At 35.9% G+C, this 23,578-nt stretch overlaps 5 protein-coding genes across 6 annotated transcripts; 2 read left to right on the top strand and 3 right to left on the bottom strand.

The window, feature by feature from the left end:
* Positions 1-427: 427 nt before the first annotated feature.
* On the bottom strand, positions 428-2,042 carry LOC108974958. Its single transcript, XM_018943095.1, has 2 exons — positions 1,574-2,042; positions 428-1,508 (listed from the first exon to the last, which is right to left on the bottom strand). The coding sequence occupies exons 1-2, from the start codon at positions 1,928-1,930 to the stop codon at positions 618-620; spliced, it is 1,248 nt and encodes a 415-aa protein (XP_018798640.1). The 5' UTR covers positions 1,931-2,042; the 3' UTR covers positions 428-617.
* A 358-nt stretch (positions 2,043-2,400) lies between these two features.
* LOC108974968 (probable ATP-dependent RNA helicase DDX52) lies at positions 2,401-4,645 on the top strand. Its single transcript, XM_018943114.1, has 6 exons — positions 2,401-2,603; positions 2,670-2,897; positions 2,968-3,479; positions 3,568-3,901; positions 3,958-4,268; positions 4,331-4,645. The coding sequence occupies exons 1-6, from the start codon at positions 2,526-2,528 to the stop codon at positions 4,602-4,604; spliced, it is 1,737 nt and encodes a 578-aa protein (XP_018798659.1). The 5' UTR covers positions 2,401-2,525; the 3' UTR covers positions 4,605-4,645.
* Positions 4,646-4,921: 276 nt separating this feature from the next.
* On the bottom strand, positions 4,922-17,522 carry LOC108974967 (protein halfway). 2 transcript variants are annotated; one of them, XM_018943111.1, is made up of 7 exons: positions 16,955-17,522; positions 7,751-8,454; positions 7,448-7,688; positions 7,255-7,377; positions 7,016-7,177; positions 5,346-5,456; positions 4,922-5,278 (listed from the first exon to the last, which is right to left on the bottom strand). In XM_018943111.1, the coding sequence occupies exons 1-7, from the start codon at positions 17,024-17,026 to the stop codon at positions 4,997-4,999; spliced, it is 1,695 nt and encodes a 564-aa protein (XP_018798656.1). In that variant the 5' UTR covers positions 17,027-17,522; the 3' UTR covers positions 4,922-4,996. The 2 variants fall into 2 exon arrangements, with proteins under 2 accessions (XP_018798656.1, XP_018798657.1); XM_018943112.1 differs by lacking the exon at positions 16,955-17,522 and having other exon boundaries at positions 7,751-8,471.
* Positions 17,523-17,842: 320 nt separating this feature from the next.
* On the top strand, positions 17,843-18,984 carry LOC108974949 (protein C19orf12 homolog). Its single transcript, XM_018943084.1, has 3 exons — positions 17,843-18,071; positions 18,140-18,241; positions 18,414-18,984. The coding sequence occupies exons 1-3, from the start codon at positions 17,972-17,974 to the stop codon at positions 18,635-18,637; spliced, it is 426 nt and encodes a 141-aa protein (XP_018798629.1). The 5' UTR covers positions 17,843-17,971; the 3' UTR covers positions 18,638-18,984.
* Positions 18,985-19,593: 609 nt separating this feature from the next.
* On the bottom strand, positions 19,594-23,578 carry LOC108974946 (vacuolar protein sorting-associated protein 18 homolog; the record flags this gene model as incomplete). Its single annotated transcript, XM_018943079.1, is given in 6 exon segments — positions 19,594-20,163; positions 20,237-20,388; positions 20,455-21,844; positions 21,940-22,254; positions 22,309-22,622; positions 22,678-23,578. Coding segments are annotated over 6 exon segments (2,922 nt in total). The 3' UTR covers positions 19,594-19,701.

Genomic DNA, 23,578 nt, shown 5'->3' with positions numbered 1-23,578 from the left:
CTCTATAAACTCTCTTCACTTATGATATTGATAAAAAAAAATTTCTTCATGCTTCTTTGAACGGAATAAGTTTGTTTAACTTGAATCTCGAAACTTTATTATCTCTTCTCATATACCTAATTTTTATACATACTTACATATAAATAGACAATTTTATTTATACACACATATTATATATTATTATATTTCGATTATGTACCTTATTAGCTTGTTATATAACTTATATTTTGTTCATCTGATAACTACTGTATGTTGGTAAATGAAATCGTTTGTGCAGCCTGACGGACAAATATCTCTAGCATCAATAATAAAAAGCAACAAAAAGTAATAAGCAACATATTATACACATCCATATATACCTTATACATTAATACATCACTGTTAATGTACTGTAATCTAAAGTAAACGTATTTATAGCGCATAAATTTTAAAGTTGTATTATAAAGGAAGAAAAACTAATGTATAAATATTACCAACACACGACGGCGATCACGCAACTATGTTTCGGAATAAACGAAATCGCTGAAAATTAAGATTTGTTTGCTTGAAACGAAAACTATGTATGTATATTTAAGTTACTTTAATAATATCATATAAAATTGCATTCCACTACGAATCTACCAAAACATCTCCGCCATGATTGTAGCGCGCTTTTGCTTGCCCAATTCATCTTGTTCATCTGCCTGTTTCCTTATTGCGCCATTTCCAACTTTAGCCCAATTAAACTGCATATCCTTCAATTTGCGTTCGACATAATCGTCTTCCATGTCGACGCAGAGATTATGTAAAGCACACACTGTATCCACGATTTTACGCACTTCGTGTAGGTTACGTGCTTCCAGCGCATAAAGAGCGTTAAATCGTTTTGCCATCGAATCTAGCGCTTGTTGAGCCAACAACAAAGCCGGCTGTAATGCCATATTGAAAGCACGCTCCCTGTCATCGCTGGGCTCGCCTATGGGACGCATTAGGTAGGGTTTGAGTGGAAAGCTTTCATCACCAATAAGATAACTGCCTAAAGGCATTGTTTGAACGTTCAGCGCCAATGTTTGCCCTATGGGAGAGGTATCGAATGAATATTCATCCGCGAGTACCAAAAAGCAATCAACCACTTTTTGATCGCCATCACAAATAATTTGTAATACAACTTGTCGCTCCTCATTTTCAGCTTCGAGGAATACATCCAATTGTTTGGTGGCTAAAATGCCAAATAATTGTTGGAATTTATTAAGCTGTTGATTTGCTTGAAACGACCGTACGGTGTACTGACGTTTTTCTGGTGTACTGGGCCATTGAATTAATGCTTCGTATTGTGCGGAAATGCGTCGCCAAAACAGGCGTATAACTTGTTGGCAAACATATTTTGTAATGTTGAATTTACGTCCAATATCTTCGAAATGCTCATCTGTAGAGAGTTTCCAGAGTGCGAGTGAAAAAATCGATTGCGGTGGTGCAGCAGTGGGTAAATGCTGGCTGGGTAAATATTGCCGTAGTCTCTTGAAGATACGCTGCAGAAAATATACTATATATATTTCAATATTTTGCCATTATGATTGTTTCAATTTGTGCTTACCAGGAAAGTCATTTTACTCATATGCAAATATCCTTCAAATAGTGTCGTATTAAATTTGTTTAGTAAATTAATTTCGGTTAAGGTTTGACGCCTCACAGGTTCACATGGAGCAGCTGGTATTTTATTTCTTTTAATACATTTTTTTGAATTGGAATTATTTGCTATAATCTGTTTATCTTCATGTTTTCTGCGCTTACTTTGTAGGAAAAAATGTAATGCTTCATCATCGGAATCGCTGTGGAGTAGCGGAAAATCCGCTCTGGCAAATATATTCGCCCCCTCCTTGGTTTTGTTTTCATCTATTAACATATCTTTCACTAAAATTGCGGCAATATTCGGCAACAAAATGCTTTCCATTTTAAAGATAAACTTTTCGGGTGTTACTTTATTTTGTGATTATTAATTGCAAATCACTTCAGTTTATAAAAAAAAAACAGCGAAATAAAACTACCATAGTTGTATGTATACATAAAAACAAATCAGAAAGGGGTTTGTTTACAAGTAGAGTACGTGCAGATGTGTTCATTGTTATTGTTTAGAATAGCCCTGTTCGTTCACTTAAAGATTGACAGCTATTGTATGTTCTAATAATATTACTACTCACACTTAATAAAATTTTATTTATTCTTTCTTTTTTATTTTACTTTAATAAACAAAATTACTTACCTTCTGTAAAATATAAGAATTATCAGCTTGGTGTAATAAAATTTACAAAATATTAGTAATTATAAAGTTATGTAAATTTAAACTTGAATCAGTTTCCTCTGCAACCTTGCTCAGAACAGCTGAGTGCACAATTCTGTTTATTATTTTTGTGTAATGGAAAAACACGTGCGTCAATCTTTTCGCGAGTTTTTTTAATAAACAAATAAAAGTACTAAATTTAACTGAAAACTTTAAAAATTAAAGTGGAAACTTACCTTATTTTAAAGTGAAAGCCGAATTAATAATAATGGATACACATGATATATTTCTACAGTTGACAAGAGGAGCGAGGTTTAATTCAAAACCTAAAACTGCAATCAAATCGGTAAGGACCTTTCCTTTTTATAGGAAATAAATATATATTTATATTTTTGTTTGCACATATCTTTAGAACCGACACACGACTGATGAAATACAAGAAAAGAAAACAGCACAATCAACAATTTCTACAATAGCCAAAAGTGACGAAGAGGTTTCTCATTCGGACGGCTTCAGTTCTGAAGAGGAAGAAGAGTCTTTTAATTACGTCAATGGTAAAGATGATATTAAAAAATTATCGAAGAAACCTAAAAAGACAGTCACCGCAGAAGAAAGAGAAGCAAAACTTCATGAAGAAATGGTATGCATTAATAAATAATAAATATTTATGAACACAAATTAGTTTTTGGTATTTTATCACTTCTCAATAGGTGACAACAATTCGTAAAGAAAATCTAATTACTGCGCGTGGTAAGAATATTCCGGCACCTGTAACTACATTTGAAGACCTAAAAAATGAATATGGCATGTCTGATCGTCTTTTGCAAAATCTCGCAACTGCCACTTATTCGAAACCCACACCCATACAAATGCAGGCAATGCCGCTGTTGTTACAGGGGCGCAACGTAATGGCTTCAGCACCAACTGGCTCAGGCAAAACCATCGCTTTTCTAGCTCCTATTATCAATGATTTGCGCAAGCCAAGTAAGTTGGGGTTCCGTGCGGTTGTGTTGGCACCTACACGCGAATTGGCAGCGCAAATTTATAGAGAATGCGTACAATTGGCAAATCAGACAGCATTAAAAATACACTTTCAAGCAAAATCAAACAACAACAATGAGACTTCTGATAATGCGAATAAGAAGTATGACATACTTATATCCACACCAAATCGCGTACGTTTTCTTTTGGAGCAAGAACCACCCGCTCTACATCTAACTGAGTATGTACTAAATCTTAACTGCTAAATTGATCTATATTAGGCTAAATTTCTATATAACCATCTAATTGTCGAATTTTAATTATTACAGAGTCGAATGGCTGGTCATAGACGAGGCGGACCGCTTGATGGAGGAAGGCATAAATAATTTCAAAGACCAAGTCGATGTTATTTTAGCGGCTTGTACAAATAAGAAAAAGAAGTTAGCACTCTTCAGTGCGACGTATACAGTTCCAGTGGCTAAGTGGGCAATAAAAAATCTTCCCAACTTGGCGCGTGTAATAGTTGGTCATGAAAATAGTGCTACGAATTCCGTTGAACAAGAGTTGCTGTTTGTTGGTTCTGAGGGTGGGAAACTATTAGCCATAAGAGATATGGTACGCAAAGGACTGAAACCACCCGTGTTGGTTTTTGTGCAAAGCAAAGTAAATGAATATATCTTATAAAAAAACAGTTATTCTAAAACGAAATGAAATTTCAGGAACGTGCTAAGGAACTCTTCCAGGAGTTGCTCTATGACGGCATCAATGTCGATCTCATACATGCTGATCGTTCACAGCAGCAACGTGACAATTGTGTACGCGCGTTTCGAGAAGGTCATATTTGGGTGCTAATATGTACCGAACTAATGGGTCGTGGCATAGATTTTAAAGGTGTCAATCTGGTCATCAACTACGATTTTCCACCATCAGTGATATCGTATATACATCGTATTGGTCGTACTGGCCGAGCGGGCAGAAATGGTAAGGCCATAACATTCTTCACGCAAACTGACACGCCAAATTTAAGAAGGTACATAATTTATAAAAATGACTTATTCACGGTCATTAATTCTAATAACTTTTCCTTTCCAGCATTGCAAATATTATTAAGGAATCCAATGGGAAAGTGCCCGATTTCATATTAGGTATGAAGAAACAACGGAAAAGCGAAAGAAAGTGGCTGGAAAGCCATGCGCCCAAACGTGATAGTATATCAACTCGTATATCGAAGAATGTGGAAAAGGAAAAAGATAATGTTGAGAAAAATACAAAACCAATGGCGAAAAAACGTAAGGCCAGTGCTGAATTTGATAAAAAGACTAGCAAAACGAAATTGAACACGAAAAAGTCTTCTAATTTAAATTGAAAAAACAGTAATAATAAGTTCTAAGAAATATTTTCACATAAATTCGGTGAAATGCATTATTGTTTATTTACAAATATATATATATGTACATATAAGCATATGTCTAATAAAAACGTTTGTAAATATGTTACTCTGTAATTGTTTTTTTTTGTGCATAATTTCTTATTTTTTGTTTTTGTAGAAAATTTTTATGGGCACTTTTTGGAAATTGCACTTATTGTGTTTCTTTCTCCCCCTTACTGTACTAATAAGGCACATTTAATAAATATTAATATGCTGATATAAAACTAACTAGCCTTACTTAATATGTATGTATATTTTCAAAAATTTTCGATGGTTATTTCAGTAGTCTTCTGTCTTTCTGCCTCCCCTCTCGCAGTGGATTGGGCATACTAAGATTCACATAGCCAATCACATGGTAATTTTGGCATTTTACTAGCTGGCCATGGCAAGTAACCGGCGGTTTTGAATACCCAGTAATCGTAGGACACTTTTGTGATTAAAGCAATTAGCAAAATCACCTCGGTGGCTATCAAATAATAAATATAATCGGTCCAATCGTGCGGCGATTGGCACAGTTTCTTTTCCCGCAATTCCATAACATTTTGTGGTAAATTCCGACATCTTATGCTATTATAGTCAGGGATATCACGATTGTGTTCCAGCAGCCAATACTGTGAAAAGAAGACACGTATAGTTTTTAATAATTAATTATTGAGCTTCAATTTAGTATTTATGTACCTTCAATGTTTTAGCTGAATTACAGTCACAATTCAGCTCATTGCCGCCGAGAAAGATAATGCGTCCAACATCATGATTATCCAATACGTTGCTCAAAAAATATTCGGGAATCTGAAATAGTGAAGGGAGGAGTAAAACTTTATTACGATTTTCAATAAATTGGCGAACATAAATTCTGTAAAGTCATTTGGAAGACTGAAGAGAAGAGGGCAAATACGCACCGATTTCTCACATTCTTAAAACCAAATCATGGATGGAAGGAGCTCCCAATGCTAGATATATGAATATTTTGTTAACTATTTATAACTGCACCGACACAGCATACAGAGTAATATTCTATAGGTACATTTCTCATAGCATAAAAGATCATGAAAATATCTTGATCTTGAGTAATATGTTTTGAGATTTTGGCTCTGTATTTGACAACAGCCCTCACCAATTTTCAAGATATTATTCGGAGGTTGTAACTTCGCTGTCGTTGTTGTACCGCCAGAAAGCATTCCCAAATAGTGGCCGTAGACAATCCATGGCCGGAGAAAAATCCGGCTCCGTTACGGATACTTGGACTCGACTGAATTAGATATGAATAATATGTTCGGAGATTGAAGCAATGTCTTTAAATATAATCCATTCCAAATTTCGTTTAGATATCTCGTCAAATGAAAAAAGTTTTCCAAACAAGTATTTCATTTTAATCGATAATTTGTATGGCCTTTATCCTAAGATAAGTCATTGGAATCGAAGGCATGTGCTCATACGTTAACGACTATCCTTTGTTTCTCACTTCCTCTCTGCACTCCGAAATATAACAGGATGCCTCTTGATATTTCCCATTGAACACCTGCACAGTAAGGCCCGTATGCTCCCAGTTAAAAAACGTACAGAACTCCTCTCTAAGCAGTTTCTGCTGGGGTGCTTTCCCAGAAATCATCCCTGAGCATCAAGAGGTCCTTCCTCAACTATGTCGACGATATAAAACAATACGCCGACCAGACCTCGGACGCAAAAAATGTCAGACATGCACTGACCGCCATTAACAGTCAAGCCATTAACACCTTCACCGACTCCTCTCAACGAATGGACACAAACATATGTCCAGTGTGCAAGGAGTCCCCGCATGACACAAACCACCTCTTTGCATGCCCTGCTAACCCTATAAATCTGACATCCCTCTTCCTATGGTCCCACCCCGTCGAAACAGGACTTTTCCTGGGCCTACTGTTGGATGACCTCGATGGCAACTTATTTAATCCTTAACATTCTAACGATGGATTATGTTACAACAACAAATGAGCAGCTCTTGAGACAAAAATAGTGTCTCCAAAATATAAAACCGGTATCTTTCAACCTTAAATAGACTCCGCTTGCCACGCTTATCATAAATATATACAGTTGAACTTCCCTAACTCGAATCATCATAATCAAAAGCCTTCGAGTTAGACAGACAGACAATGTGGAAGGAAATTTCTATGAAATTTGACTTCTATTGCCAATTCAAGAGTTCGTGTTATGGAGAACTTTGAATTATGGAAGTTCAACTGTATACTATGAACTTTATAGGATCTATTGATCATGCCAAAACTGATATATACGATATATAATGTGCTTTCCAAAGTAAACAGGACTTTTTGAATCTAGCGCACCTTGTAATATATTGTTATGAAACTTACACTGCTGATTGCATTGTTGCGCAAGTAAAGCCTTTGAAAGTGCTCCATAAAGGTGGTTCCTTCAAAATCGTATATTTTGGAAATATTATTGTTGTCCGCTACTAGGTAAATCAAGCTACGATAGGTCGGATTTGTATGAAAATGTTTTCCGATGCTTGTAATCTATAGTAAATAAAAGAATTAAAAATAATAAAAAAAAACAGCAAAAATTATAGTAATGGTGCAATTTGAATAACAACCTTATTGTTCGAAACATTGAGTGAGAACGTGTTTTCTGGCAGCTTTGGCGGCAGCTCAACAAGCCCAAGATTTGAGCAGTCCACTTCTGATATGATTTTGGTTGTCGCCTCCGATTCATCGCCCTGTAAAGGCAAAGTGTTGCAATTGGTGAGTTTTAAAGCGAGATTGATGAATGAATTTCATAGCATTTACCGACAAAGTGGTCACCATGTGCTCCTTCTTGCAAGTACAATTGCCATAACCAGGTATGATGGGGCAATCGGTGTTCAACGGTCGCGATTTGACTAGCTCCTTGATGGATATCAAGTCGGTTGAATTGAACCAACGAAAAGTGGAGTTATGCAAACAGTATGAGTTTTGCTGATTGACGAACATCAGCGAATCGCGAAAGATGGAATTGTATATGTCATAACAAAGCATATTGTTGTTGCCACTGCAAGTGAAAAATTCTTATTTTTTTGTTTAGAAGAATAAATGAAAAATAATCATACACACCTCACATCTACAGTTATATTCTGATTTTGATTGAAGTTCGGTATGCTCGTCAAATTATTTTTCGATATATCCAACACTTTCAACGTCGGCGGTATTAAGCCACGTTGCGTAATTTCCGACAAATTATTATTGGACACATTCAGGCACTTGATGGAAGAGAATCGTGAAAAGCTGCCCACCAATTTGGTGATATTACCGTCGGTGATGGCGAGTGATTGCAGCTTCTGGTAGAGGAAATTCGACAAATCCAATTCATGCAGTGTGACATTGCGTATATGTAAGTTTGTCCAGGTGGTTGTGTTACTGCAGGACGAGATCATCGACATGTGTGTTACATTGCAGCAATACCATGACGTGGGCATATTGGTATACGGTCGACAATGACAGGTGCCCAAGTGTGTGTGCTGATCGTAAGTTTGTTGATTCCAATTCTCTAGTGTTTTGTCACATAATTCCTCCTCGGCATAGAAGCACTGCGGGCGGTATTCGGTTATCTCTGGTTCAGCTGGCGGTAGGCTGGTAGTGGGCACAATCTTTGGCAACGGCAATAAGTTTGGTGGAGGTGGTGGCTGAAAATCTATCAGTCCATTCGGTATTGGCTCTTGTGGCAACGCCATTGGTTCCTCAATAGCATGTGGTAATGCGTAAGACCCTGGCCAGCAGAGCAAACACATAATCACGAAAATAATGTGTGTTTGGCATGTCTAAAAGAAATAACATACTATTAAGAGGCACCGTTGATGTTTAATATGTGTTTAAATAATCCAAATATAATATAATAAAAAATTTATATGTTTAAATTTATATAAAATCCCTCCATAGTCTTCCTTTGATAAGTCGGATAGAACTCCCTCTCAAGGAACCCACCAAGTACCTTGGGGTAGTCTTGGACAGTAAACTGCTTTGGAACCATAATGTGCATGAAATAGTACGAAAAGGCTGTCAATGTCTTGTATGATTGCCGCAATCAGGGGGATTGCTCCCTCTTCGAAGACCAATTCTGCTGGTGATAAGATATGTGGAAATTTACCTACCGGGAGCCAATGGAAAAGGTTTAGTGATTCGCAACACTCTGTATAACGGGTATTCTAAGACACACCACAACCGCAGCTCTTGAACTAGTACTAAACCTGTAACTTTTAGATCTCTTCTTTAAAAACAGCGGGGGAAAAAAAGTCGGAATAATTACTGGATGCAGGAGAATTCATGTTTAGAACCTTCGAGCTTAGCTCGGTGAGCAATGGCGGTTTGGCAGGCACTGACTACATGATCCCACTTTATAATTGGGGAATTAGATTCAGAGTGAACTTAGAAAGAGATGGTTGGTGTGAAGGTATGGTTACGGTGCGCAAAACATTACAAGTTTACGGATGGCACGAAAATGAAAGATGGAGTTCGTGCGGGATAAACATACTGTCTGATATTACATATAAGGCAGTTTTTACTATTGGGAAAGTCGCAGGCAAATCCAGAGTTAATATCTACGTGAACAGCTAACCAGCAATCAAGGTTATATAATATGGCAAAAATGTTTCGGGAAGAAGGGCAGCAGCAGAGAGTGTTGCTAAACAACTTCATTTCTAGAATAAGTTGTTGTAGCGGCAGAATTCGGCGAGTTGATAGTTCTTGGCCGGATAATAATCTTGGTCCGTTCCGGTTGAGTAGACCTGCCTGTCATCCGAAAACCCGACACCTATGCATAGTCTATATGTACGACGATCAGGAGACGAGCATTGGCAGGAAGGTAAAAACGCAATGACCGGGGTGCAAAACTGCAACCTATGTATGAAAGAGTGAAGGAAGTATAGTTAGCGAGGCTACAAAACGTGTTGAAATCCGAAATGAATTCTCCTGCTGGTGTCCCAAAGGATGACTATACCTTGTGGACTACGTAACGGTACTCCATCTGGCATCTTTAAGGACCAAAACTGGTCTATATTTATATAAATATATAGATAGCCAGCCAAACGGCCAATTTGAAATCATTAAAGTCTTTTAGAGCGTCATCGAAGAGGAGCGAAATAATCTCTTGACCTTTGGGCAGATATAATATCCTATTTTACAATAAACTTATCTGTTAACTATAAAGGATGAACTAGCCGAAGAAGACACTACTTTACAAGTACACTCTGGAAAGGAGGGAATTTATATCCCTCTGCCTGGTTGTAGATATTTAATCGACAAACATGTCTAATTCGCTCAACATGGGTCGCACTTGAAGACTAAAAAAAACTGAAAAGGAATGATATAAGAACTCTAGTAGGAGAGCAAACAGGTCAATTTCATTAGAAGCATGGGTATGTCCAGAGAGGACTTAATAGAATGAGGGAATTTTAGTCCTAATGGTTTCACAATGGGCCTCCTAAACGTCTAGGTGTGTCGTCAGATATACAATTGGGATAAAGGGATGCTCAACTCATTTCAGGTTTTCTGAATACCGAGTACGCATAACAACCCCTTAAGTTGAAGGTTTTATTAAAAAAAAATTTAAGGAGATCTTCCTAGATATTTTTTAAGGAGATCATCTAATTGGCACGAATATCGAATAATCGGTGGTACCCATAACCAGCCAAAACGTTACATGAATACCTTTAAAGTTGTAAAAGTTCGCTGTGTCGACGGTTGCGACCAATCTTTTACTGAGACAATTAGCGCTGTGCAAATATATTTGTTTTTGTCTTGGTTTGGGTTGTTTTGTAGTAACAGCTGGCTAAACTTTTTGTGTACGTAAAGGGTGATGGGTTGTACAGTATATGTACGTCAATTAGCATAACTGTTGTGGGTTTACCAGTTAACGGCAGAAGCTACATAGAAATAGGGTTAGGCAAATTGGGTAGGAATGTAATTGACTTTATTGCTGCTACTTATTGACATATTGTCCTGCACCCATTGAGGGCTAACATTGTTGGAATTACAAAAGGCTTTGGGTGCGGTAATATCCTTTATCGACGCACGAGGGTGATATAAACATACATACAGTGTTGTATTCAAGTTATCAGCAGAAGATATGCTTTTAATTGATGGGTGACACTTGCCAATGTGTCCTACTAATGCCTAGATTAGTGTTAAGTTAGAATTAAAATATGTGCCTTGAACCCACGCGACGCTAATATATCGCTTACAATGTAACGTATTTAATATTACTATACATTGACATACATATATATTATACATACTTATGTATATTTAACTGATTTTCACACAATTGGTCCCCAACCAGCTTATTTGTGAAATCTTTAATCGCTTGTTTGCTGCGCTCTTTAGTACATATTTATGAATAATTCATGAAGTTATTAGCACAATTTCGGAGGTGTGCACACTTTAAGGCACATACTATATAAATCACAGACAACTGCTAATTTACACAATTATTTAACATATTTCGTGTTTATTGACGTGCAAAATGGATAAATAAAGGAACGATTTACATTAAGTGGTCGTGTAATAAATTCATTTTTTGCATAAATAACTTAAAAAAACTGAATTAGAGAAATATGTTTTTATAAAAAATGGAATAGAAGCAGTTTTTTTATACAAAAATATCTGAGTACAGAATATGTATGATTTGAGTGTAATGTACCACTTGTCCAACCTGCCCTTATTTGTGTCTTTTCTACAATTGACTTAATTAGTAACGCTACACTATACCTAATAGGCACTTGTTAAAAATTAAACAAACCGCTCTCTGACGTAGTCAAGCGGAAAGGTTATAATTAAATTTTTACACTTTGGAAATAGATCGAAAACTGGAAGTATTCTGCTTCCACACTTTCAGCTAATTAGCAGCCAATATGATATGGCGATATCAGAATAGCAAATAAAAGAAAATGCATTGATAACAGCATTGTAATTCAATAATCTCAAATTATTTGATTGTTAATTGCTTGCGGATTTTTGTTTTTTATAAAGAGTAATTTATTTTGAGGTTGCCTACTTTTTTAAAGAGAGAACACAAAAACTTCAAATTTAATGGGGCATGTTTATTATCATTCGAAAGAACTTTGGCTTTTATATTTTGAACATTATATCTTCCAAATGTTGGCCGCTGCACTTTTATCCGCCGAATCCAATTTTCGATGACTCGTTCAAGCGTTCGACTGGTAACTGGCGAATGACATGCGTGATGTTTTGCTCCACTTTACTTTACATATTCACAGAGGAAAAAGTCGAATGGTGTGATATCCTCCGATCCTGGTGGCCAATAGACCAATCCAAAACGTGAAATTATCTGCTCATCGATGTGCGCTCTCAATAAATCCAAATCGTCTGTCATCATGGTGAGATAACGGTCGCCATTTACGGGCACGATTTCACCGGCATCAACACACCACACCGGTGTTTTTTCTGGATAAAATGGCTCTTGAATCAGGATAAGGTCGAACGAAAGCATGACTGACAATTGGAATTTAATTATGCTCTGCCTAATCCAAAAAAGGAAATCCCATAATGCAACTACCGTAGGAGAAGCCACCTCAACATCGCATACAAGGTTCTATCGACCTTACTGTATGAAAGATTAAAATCCACTGTTAACAAACTGATTGGACCTTATCTGTGTGGCTTTATTAAAATCAACAACTGACCAGTTGTTTGCCATGAGTTAAATCTTGGAAAAGACCCGTGAAAAGGGGATCGACACCTCTTTGTCGATTTTAAAGATACTTTTAACAGATGCAATGTTTGCATTTGGTATCCCCGCAAAACTAATACGGCACTGGAAACTGCCGTTCAATACCAAACGAGGTTTCAGGCAAGTCGAATTCCTATCGTGCGACGTCTTCAATCTATTGCTGGAGAAAATATTACGAGATGCAGAGCCGAATAGAGAAGATACAATCTTCTTCAGGAGTGTACATAATGGGCCATACCATTAGTTTTGCTTTCTACCGGTTGGACAAAGAAGCGAAGCAAATGGATCTGGTGGTGAATGAGGGCAATACGAAATACCTCCTGTCGTCAAACAAACATTCGTTGCACTTGCGATTTGCCTCTCACGTCACTTTTGACAGTCATAACTTCGTTTTCGTCTATCTTGGAAAGAGTATTAACACCAACAACCACATCAGCCCTCGGACTTAGTAGGTAATTGAGAAGTAAAGTTCTCTCTCGACGAACAAAGACTAAATTTTACAAGTCACTCATCATCCCCGTCCTGCAATATGGTGCAGAGACATGGACGATGACAATATCTGATGAGTCGCTTTTACGAGTTTTCGAGAGAAGGTCCTGCGAAAGACTATAGTCCTTTGTGCGTTGGCCACGGTGAATATCACATTCGATGGAACGATGAGCTGTACGAGATATACGACGACATTGACATAGTTCAGTGAATTAAAAGACAGCGGCTACGATGGTTAGGTCAAGTTGTCTGAATGGACGAAAGAGGAAGACTTCGTTGGAAAGACTAGCCGGAGAATGACCCGGCTACACTTGGAATTTCCAAACAGCCAAACAGCGAAAAGAAAGAACGACTGGCGCGCTGTTGTGACACAGTTATAACCGCGTAAACGGCGTATACGTCAATAAAGAAGAAGAAGAACTGCATACAAATTATAATAAAACAAATAACTTTTTTAGCGAATTTGTCAACTACAACAGAATTTTGACAACATTAGGTAAAATAATATAAGATTTCATTCGGTATTTTAAATATTTGCGATAAGATGGAAGGACTAATTTTTCGTATTTCCAAGAACATACGGTAGTTTATTATCTATATACAATAATAATAAATTTTCAACGAAAAATTTTAATAAAAGTTTAATTCTTCGAAATATACATGTAAGCATATCAACAAACAACCTTTCTCTCTTTAATATATTAATATTATTATACGCCACACTCTTATGTACATATACATATTTGCACATAATATACACAACTTTGTACAAGTATAATTTTTGATAAGGAATTTCGAATACATGTTGACTACACATGTATATTATATGTACATATGTATGTTTATGTACATAAAAGTTTATTTAGGTTTGTATAAGAAGATTTGTTCACGCCTAGGAGCACAGGTGGTAACTTCAAGCTGTTTTATCACAAAACTGTTGTTTATCAAGTTTTATTTGGAAACGTTGTTTAGGTTAACAGTTACTATAATTAACTTCTACACCTTTGTTTGTTTTGAACTAATATGCATAAATGAGATTCATTATTTCTCGTTAACTAAATATTAACTTCAACAATTTGCAAATCTGGGTAATCTAATACGTAGCTGGGTTTTATTAATTCATAAAGCAATAATTAAACTATTTTCACTTTCTACGGCAATCTACAAATACAAACTACTTCATTATAATTGAAATCTACAATCGACCGTAGAAAAACATGGGCCACGATCCATCGACTGATATGACTGATCTAAAGTGGTTTTATTCTCATAGACATACATATAAGTTTAATTTGAAAAATTAAGATGCATCGAAGTTAACAGAGAGAAAAATATATAAAGGATATTTTCTTTATAGTTTCCGATTAAAAATACCTTTAGGCATCAGCAGTAATCTGCCGTAACGGAACGAACCAATCAACCTTGACACCTTTGTTCCATCATTTTTAGATCCTAGTGGAACAGCGCGCTCTGTTTCTCCGCACAATTATTGAAATTATCCCAAAATGTATTCAAATGATTGCGAATATAACTTGATATTCATACATACATGTTTTTAGAATCTTGTAGTTTGTCATAATATTTTGGACAATTTCCTCATAATTTGGTACTTTATGCTTACCTAGGAAAATATCGGTTACCAATACTAAACTTTTCCACGCTACACTTTCCTCAAGAGTCTTTAATGAGTTGCCGTATTTGTGGACCAACAAACAGTGCATACAACTATTCCGTACTAGGTTCGGAATTTTACTAAAACAATATCCATGCCTAATGAATTGACAAATTATTTTATTATTCCTAACTTTATCATAACGAGCTAAATCCACAGCGCAATGTGCGTCTTTTTGTATATACTCGAATAAGTCCCTTAGTTTTAGTATTTGTGATGATTAAGATTATTTCGTTACTAAGCAATAAAGTTTAAGGCTTCTTTCTTAAATTAAGACATTTTTATGTTGTTATTTTGACACTGTTTTGTGGGATGAAAGTATTGTATTTTATATAACTGTAGCTTTTCGTCTGCAATGGATAGTAATTTGACTGTTTGAGGGGAAAGTATAAGTGTGTCTGTCATTAACGGCAGGGTCAGAAAAGAAGCTGCTCGACGGGTTCGGACCCGTCTGCACAAATAAAGAGGGGTTCAGTATCATGAATGGATTCATTACAGGCACGACATAGTTTTTGTATGCCAGGGCCTATTCTGGATAAGTAGAAGTTAGCCTGCTATATTACTCAGCACGAAGTTACGCTAAAGTCACTCTTGTTTCACGCGGCAACTCGAGCTCTTTTTCTGCTATAGGTGGAGTTTGGACTTCAAGTACGGTATTCACTGTGAGGGAGTCAATAAAGACTTTAATAGCTCCACTGTGAATGGCGTTCAGTTCCTGTTGGAAATTAGTAGCGTCCAAATTGTTCAAGTTCATCGATTTGTAGTTGGAACTTGTAGCTGGAGAGAAGTATATTATGCTCCTTTTCAGGGAACATGCGGGCCTCAATATGAAGATGTTCGATGGGAGACATCATCAGACACATTTGCTTAGTCTGAAGAACGGAGTTTTGACAGCCTGCATCTTCTCCATATACATCCAGCTGAGTTCAGGTGACGTTATTGGGACGTCGTAGTTAATGACCGGACGACCGAATGCTTTGTATGTTGCCAAATACGACTATTTATTTATCTTGTTGCAGGTTTGTACTCTTGTATTATTCGTTTTTGTGAGTGAACGTTGGGAATAGCAAGGCCTTAAGTATTTTCAATGCAGGCGGTAAGATTCCCCTGGGTTAGCAGGCTTCCCATGTTTCACTAGTGGGACAACCTTTCCAATTTTCCATACATCAGACAAATGAAGGGTGGTCAGTGACAAATTGAGGACCTTGTTGAGAAAACTTACTTAGCATATTTACTTCATCTGATGGAAATCCGAACCTAATCGCCGGTGGTGTGCAGTCTTTTGGCATATTTCGCAACTGTCGGGTAAGATATCTTTTCGCTTCATCTTTCGTGATTGCCACGGTAATCCTTTGGCCAATTAAAATTCGGGTCAATTCCGGTATCGTAGAAAAGGTTGTTGTAGGAATTCGTTCGTCACTGTGAATGATTTGAATTGTTGATTTCTAGTACAAGAAATTCTTAGAATTTTTTTTTATGGCTTAGCATACAGTTTAGATTTAGTTAGATCTCATATATTTTACTACTATTTCCGTCGAATCAATACTTCATCATCATGAATCAGCTGGGTTTTATTAATGACAATGACAAAAAAATTCTTTAATATAAGAACTAGGTTTTGAGCTGCCAGTTTGTATGGCAGCTACATCCTATAATGGTTCGATATCGGTTGTTTCCAGAGCGTTCCTTATTGTAGTTTAAATTAAGTTTATAAAATTTTAGATCAATATCTCAAAAAATGAGAGACTAGCTCGCTAATATACCTACGGACCACAAGGCTAAATAGACTCAGCACATCATGCCGATCATTTCATGTATGTACATATGTATATTTTTATAGGGTTTCTGACATTTCTTTCTGGGGGTTATAAACTACGAGGCAAACGAAATATACCCTTTTCTGGGTATAAATATGTTGACACATGTCCAGCAATGTTAATGTAAAAATTTAAGTAGGTGTGTATGGATGATTATTAAATAATTAGCAACGTGTAACTGTGAAGCAGTTATTTTCTTTACAAAAAATTATATTTATTTAACACCGCAATTGTAAACAATACATACATATGTACATATATACACACCCATACGTGCGTAAAACTTCGTATATAAAAAAAATGTACATTAATAAAGCTCGACAATATTATCTTAAGTTTTTTTTGCACTATTTGGGATATGAATAGATTTTATTAAAAACATTGAAGCAGCACTTTGAATGTAAAAGTACCTTACTGACATACAATTACAAAATTTGTCAATATACTTAGGTATAAGAATGATACAACTGAATGCTATTGCATCCCAAGTCCAACTTTAAAAGCACTTGACTTTATATTTTGTCATCCTGATAATAAGTATGTAATGTGCCATACATTCATATTAGCAATAATTATTTAGACATGTTGGTACTTACATATTTATCAAATTGATTGCAGAATATTGGCATTTTATATAAATTTATAAACAACTTGTCTATTGACCACATTCACTCTAAATGCCGATGGCAACAAATACTATCATTATAATAATTTATGTGCAATTTAATAAGCAAATATTTTACACTTTTCCGCTTGTGTACACCTTGTACGTCTTTACTATATTATTTGTTTCTCCCAAAATACACAATGAAACAATAATGTAAATGATTCGACAAAATTATCTTTCATCTACAATTAAAACTGTAGAAAATATGCATTATAAAAATAGTCAATATGTATATTTAACACATCAAATTTTTTTCACTTTTTGGAATAGTACAGTGTACTAGTTTTGTATTATGGACTGCTTTTCTTGAATGCTATATCGTTGATTTTCAATTATTTCAATTATTTAGCATACAAGCAAGTTAGTTCACCGCAACCAGTTGCTTCACATTTTACACTTTCATTTTGTTTTGCTATTCACTACTGTTTCCGTTGATCAACTGTGGAGGAGCTAAGGCGATAAACAGCCCCAAACACAATGGATTGTGAGAAATTGGCGCTGAACCAAAGAGAGATTGGGGCGAAGTTGACATGTAATAAAAAAATAACAAAAAAAAGCAGTGAAATAATAAGAATTAGAGTTGCCAACCACCTTTTAAACATCAAACTTAGGTTTAATAAAGACGAATGCTGCAGATTTTAATTACACTTCTTTTGTTTTAAAAAGCAAATATACTTTTATTATTATTTGCAAATTTTTAAAATATTTTAAACTTAAACACACTATATTAAAATAAAGTTTTTAGTTGAGTGTACTTAACTTAAGATAATTAAGTACAACTTTACTTGCAGTATGGCATCACTTCTTTAATTTTGTGGCATTCGGAATTATTTTTATAGAACTTAAATCATACGGTTTCTTGTGATTCAACTGGAAATTGGTTTTTATTTAAATACGCCTAGTCCTTAAAAATTCATCTATAAACTAAAAGTTTTTATTTATAAAAATGCCCGTTGATACAAGAGAATTGATGGAGGCAATTGCCATTATTGCAAATGAACGTAATGTGCAAGTGACAATGAAACAATCAGCCAAAGGAGCAATGGGTATTTGGAAAACGCAGATGAAATAAAAAATTAAGTTATTTAAACTCTACATTTTATTATTTTTTCAGTTTGTGCAGCAACTGCTTTTATAGGTGGAATTCTGCTTGGACCCGTAGGACTGGCTGCTGGTAGCACAGCGGGCGGATTGATGGCTTATAAAATGACTAGCGGTAAGTATTGTGATATAAGACAAACCAATAGATATACTATTTTTCTGAGCTGATAAGGTGTTTAAAACTGATGACTAGGTAGCGATAAGCTTATATTATAAACACAATTACGTTTAGTTGTAGATACATATAAGTATGTGATCTTTAATCCTACTTTTTTATTGTTCTGTAGGCACGTTCCGACCCTTGGCTGATGTGTTGCTAAACGATTTAAATAACGCTCAACAGGAGAGATTAGTGCGACATGTCAATAATGCTGTGGCACAGTTCGCAATCTCAGATTTGGCAATGCTGCTGCCTTTGTTAATGAACAATGCAGGTATTCAGCAGGCAGTTTTAAACACAGTCATCAGTTTCGTAACGAATGAGTTGAAGTGTCAGGTTGTCAGGGAATGACCTGTGGGTATTTTATGGGTGGCCAGAGATCATGTTACATTATTAAGCACAATATTTCTTAAAAGTACTTTGTATTTAGTATTGCTTGCGTTTTGCTGCTGTATACTATTTATAATCCTTCTTTATATCAACATATATTTGGTATAAAGAAAGCTGCAAAACTACGGCCATTAGTGATAATAAATATGTATATATGAAGCTGGAACATGTCAATTATACATACATAAGTAATTTGTGGTATATGTTTATTATTATCGTAACTGACAGTGAATGTCCAATTAGCAATTAGCAGCCATTATTGAAATTTATACTAAAGATAAGTTGAAAATTAAACTACTTTTTACTAATATTTTGTTTTACTTAATAGAAATATAATGCTAGGTCATATTTAATTTTTGAATGTTTGTTGAAGTACACGAATGCAACTCTGGGTTAGCTTATTTAAATTCGGTATGATAATACCTTTTACAGTGAAAAGATAATGGGGAATCCCCTCTTTGTAGTAAGAATGGCAACGGGCGTTTAACATATCAATTATTTTGACCATGTGTGTAGTTGTTCATACATACATATGTATGTGTACTTTAATCAAACATTTTTGTTAAAGTTCTTTGGATAGATCTCGATGTTTTGCCAAAGGAGCAACGATCAAAACAGATTGGTGCGATATATATGTACATACTATGTATGTAACACGGTAGCTACATACATACATATCTCTGATTTGGAAATTTTGTTGGTGTTGTTAGTGAGCTACCAATTTTCACGCGAAAATTCTGCCACGAATCATCAATTTTGTAACGAGAGAATCGTATGATCAGAACGCCGCTATTACATGCCCTCAAACTTTAAAAACAATAATATAATTTATTAATTTGCAATTTTACTATATTTACGATATAAATACTTTTCAATAATCATTATTTACCATTTCTTTAATAAATCATATTTAAGTGTAAAAATAATGATGGCTACGTTTATTGCAAGCTTAAACCTACTCACACATGAGCTTATAACTAGTACAAATAATACATATCTCTGTGGATTTGCTGCATAGTTACCGTTTATTCCCAGTCAACATTAACCTGATCCCAGTCGTTGACGAAGGGCTGATCGATCATGTCAATCATTACCCCACAAAAATAACAATCACCAGCAACAATCTCCTCAATTTCAGTTTTTAATTCAGCGCGTTGAAGGAGCATCTCCTCGGAGATATCCATAACGAAACTCTGTGTAACCAACGCGTCGAGTTGTTGTTTGATGGTTCTCAATCGACGACTTTGATCGCTGCTTAGTGTTGGTAGAATTTTTTTTTCTAAGCAGTCACTGTGGAATTTGTGTCCACAGATAAAAACGATAAATGGCTTCACCATTAGAAAGGAATCACAGAGATTGCAATTTTCTTGCGCGTTTATACGAATACTTCGTTCACGCACACTCTGTAAATCTTTGATGACACGCTCCGCTTGTTTATCACACTCATCCATTTCGTGTTTCAGTTCAAGAATTTTGAGATTGTAATCCTGGGGGGAAAGTACATAAGAAAGCGTCATATATAATTTTTCTATAAAATAGTAATATTAAATGTATACATACTTTTAATGCCGCACATATGGGTTCTTTGAAATCGTCAATTTTTTCGAAATCAGAAAAAAATGGTAGTAAATCCTCTATGCGTAGCAAATCACATTCCTTCAGAAGGTCAAGCGCTTTTTTAACATCATTCGTACCTTGTATTTCATGTCGCGCTGTAATGGGCACGAAAGGTTTTTGATCATTTCAATGATTAATTGAATTTCATAAGCTTTTCTTACCAATGGCCAGCCACATTCTTTCGCGTTCTTCCTCTTTTGCTGGCTTCGACGCCGTTTCCTTTGCCAGTTTCAAATCGAATTCCAGGGCCAAATCCACTGCCGCCGCCCACATTTTACTTAAGCACATTAGGTAAACTGATGCAACATTCGCTTTGAATAGTTTACACTGTATCATCGCATAATTTATTTCGTAATGTATCAAACTCAAATCCTGCCCTTCATTCTCAAGATATTTGATTACCTTAGTCGGCTTGTATTTGGCATACAAATGTATTATGTAATTATGAACTGCTTGATTTGTTTCACCTAAATTATAAATTGCAAACTCTAAATACCTAATAATCTCTTCTATATGTTTATCGCTCTCTTGCAGCACTAAGGTGGGTATAAGCTCTTTTATGTCGAATTTCCGTCCTTGCGACATTAACGTATCGATAGTTTCATGTGGCAAGTAATCCATAAGTATAGGACAATATTTATAGTACAGTTCGAGATTATCTTGTTGCGTGAGTGTACGAAGAGCCTCTTTGAATTTCTTGCTACCAATTTGTTGTTCAATTACCTCCTCATAATCGCCAATGGATATCGCAAATTGTGCGATATTATGCGAATCTGCATGCTCTTTTAACAGATTGCATATGGGCTCTTTGTTTTGGCGGGCACAGTCGGCCACACGTGCACCTTGCATGAACTCATCGAATTCGCTCTGCCATTCGGCGCGCTCTTGCGCACTGCGACGTGGATAATTGATTTGAGTTAAGTAAAGATCAACTAGCCATATGACGAGCACCATTATTTTAGTTGGGTCATTTTCCAACATGGCTAACCGTTTTTTAGCATAGCGTATTATTGGCTTTTTTGTGTCCAGTTCCATAAATTTTAAACTAATCTCCTCGAAGGGCTTAGACGTTTCTGCATAGAAATCGGCTGCTAGCGTATAATCGCCTTTTTCAAATGCGGCATCTGCTTTTTTAATGAGCACAATGTCCAAGTGCTCCGGCTGCTCTGCAGCGTAAATTTCCGCCAAATCATATTGCCCTTTCTCCAAATATATACGCCATATATCACGTTGTTCATCGGTGATCTTGTAGCTGAAGAACATTTTATCCGTGTAAACGTAAATAGTGCCGGTGAATGGATCGCGCAAAATATTCAATAGTTTACCAACTTGCTCATGGAAATACTCTTCATATACTATTTTTTCATTTAGCAGACAAATGCCTGTAATATGATCGGAATAAAGTAAAAGTGCGTGATATTCGGTTAAAGCAAGTGTTCGTGGCGCATTTTGACGACGTTCTTCGTAGGAAAGGTGCTTATATTGCTTGTAGTCCAAATTGATTAAGCTGTCACCAAGTAAAACATTAGTAGAGCGTTCCTCGGTAGAAATCTTAATAAAACGTAAATATAATTGTGAATGCAAAAATTAATGTTAAACAAGAATTTTGGGAGAAATTCCATAAATCGAAGTACTTCAGAGCTTACCTCTCCAAATCTGATACCACTACCACACAACCATGCCCACTGTTTGGGTAGCTTTTCATTTGGTTCGCCATAAAGTTGCAGCGCTGAATAATTCAATTCTGTTTCAATCATTTCAGCTCCATGCACCTGCTGTCCATTTACATAGTTGGCGAAAATGAACTGTAAAGATCTATCATCTGGCTTCAAACTTTCTTGGAATGTGTATATACAATCTGGTGTTGTAGCAATAACCATATATTTATTTGTATTGGGTAGGCGTAATAATTCCAACCCATTTATAGGATACTTTGTTCGCCCCAAACCCAAATCATAAACCTGCAATCACATTACCAAAATAATTATTAATTATTACCATAGTATAATTTATACCTGTTTTCGCTGTAAAGGCGAAAAACCATCTTGTACAAGTTCTGTTTCAAAAATCAAACCACGACTTGTACCCAGCAGTATTGGTCCAGTGGACGATTCTGTACCCATATATCGATTGAAGGCAACAGCTGTAATTTCGTGGTCTTTAAATTTTTCTACGCGTCGCACTTTTGGACCATTTCCATGTATGTAAAGAAAATCAGCAGATAGCCCGGGAGTTTGCGGCACAATCGGTATAAGTGTGTGGTGTCCAGTATAATCAAGAAACACTTTTGAAATTGCATAGCCTGCCAGGTATTTTTCCAAAGGTATTTCTAAAGGCAAAAACATTTTATTATCCGGTACAATATTAAACATACTTTTACAAACCTCCTGGAGGTAACGCTCGGGGTAGAAAAAAACGCAGCAATATTGTTTGCGGTGTGTCCAGCACACAAACTAACCAATTCTTGTTTACGTTCACGTGCATAAGATTTCCTTTATAGGTGGTTGGTATACGCAATGTAATTTGTCTTTTACTAAATATGGGCGTCTCCAGTTTATCAAAGTCTGTCTCACCGGCTGCAGGACAGTCTGCCGTTTTTCCCTCTACTATTGGGAGAAACTTGGCACTCGGTTTATAATTCATCCAGCTATCATCTTCATCAAAAGACGACATTTTAAGTTTTTTATCGGAAAAATGCACGGATAATAAAAGTTTTCTCAGCACAATATTTTATACTAATTGCATTTTATTTAAGACAAACAGCTGATGCACTTTTCTATAGAGCTGCCATCAATCTAAGAATAATGTAAAATCGATCAATATAAATACTATTATCGATATATTTTAGCAAGATTTCATTTAGTGTCCAGCAAGTCACGGCTATCGAAACCCCAATATACGTTGAAGGAATTATCTCGAAAACTATAGAAGACCTTTACAAATAAATAGATGAAGAATCATACATAATAAAATAGTTTCGGTTACAATTGTCACTTGGACCTTGAGAAAGTTGTATAACCCTTAACACGAATCTCGGGTAGCACTTTTGGGTATTTCAAAAAATCGATTTTTTTTTGCATTTATATCATATGTACATATATTTGAAAATATTCTTCGAAAATTTAAAGTGGATCTAGTGCCTGGATTTCTTACATAGAGCCAGCTAACAGCCAGCTGCTCAGAAGCCACCGCACGACTTTTAAATAACACTACATCGCGCCGCTAGCGTCATCTAAGCACTGGCAGGAACGGCGCCTGCGTTTCTTATATAGAGCCGGCTAACAG

Source organism: Bactrocera latifrons, unplaced genomic scaffold (assembly GCF_001853355.1).
Source record: "Bactrocera latifrons isolate USDA-ARS-PBARC rearing strain unplaced genomic scaffold, ASM185335v1 scaffold_6, whole genome shotgun sequence".
Taxonomy (NCBI): Eukaryota; Metazoa; Arthropoda; class Insecta; order Diptera; family Tephritidae; genus Bactrocera; species Bactrocera latifrons.
Note: the sequence above shows the minus strand (reverse complement) of the source record. Positions and strands in the feature narration are given on the sequence as shown.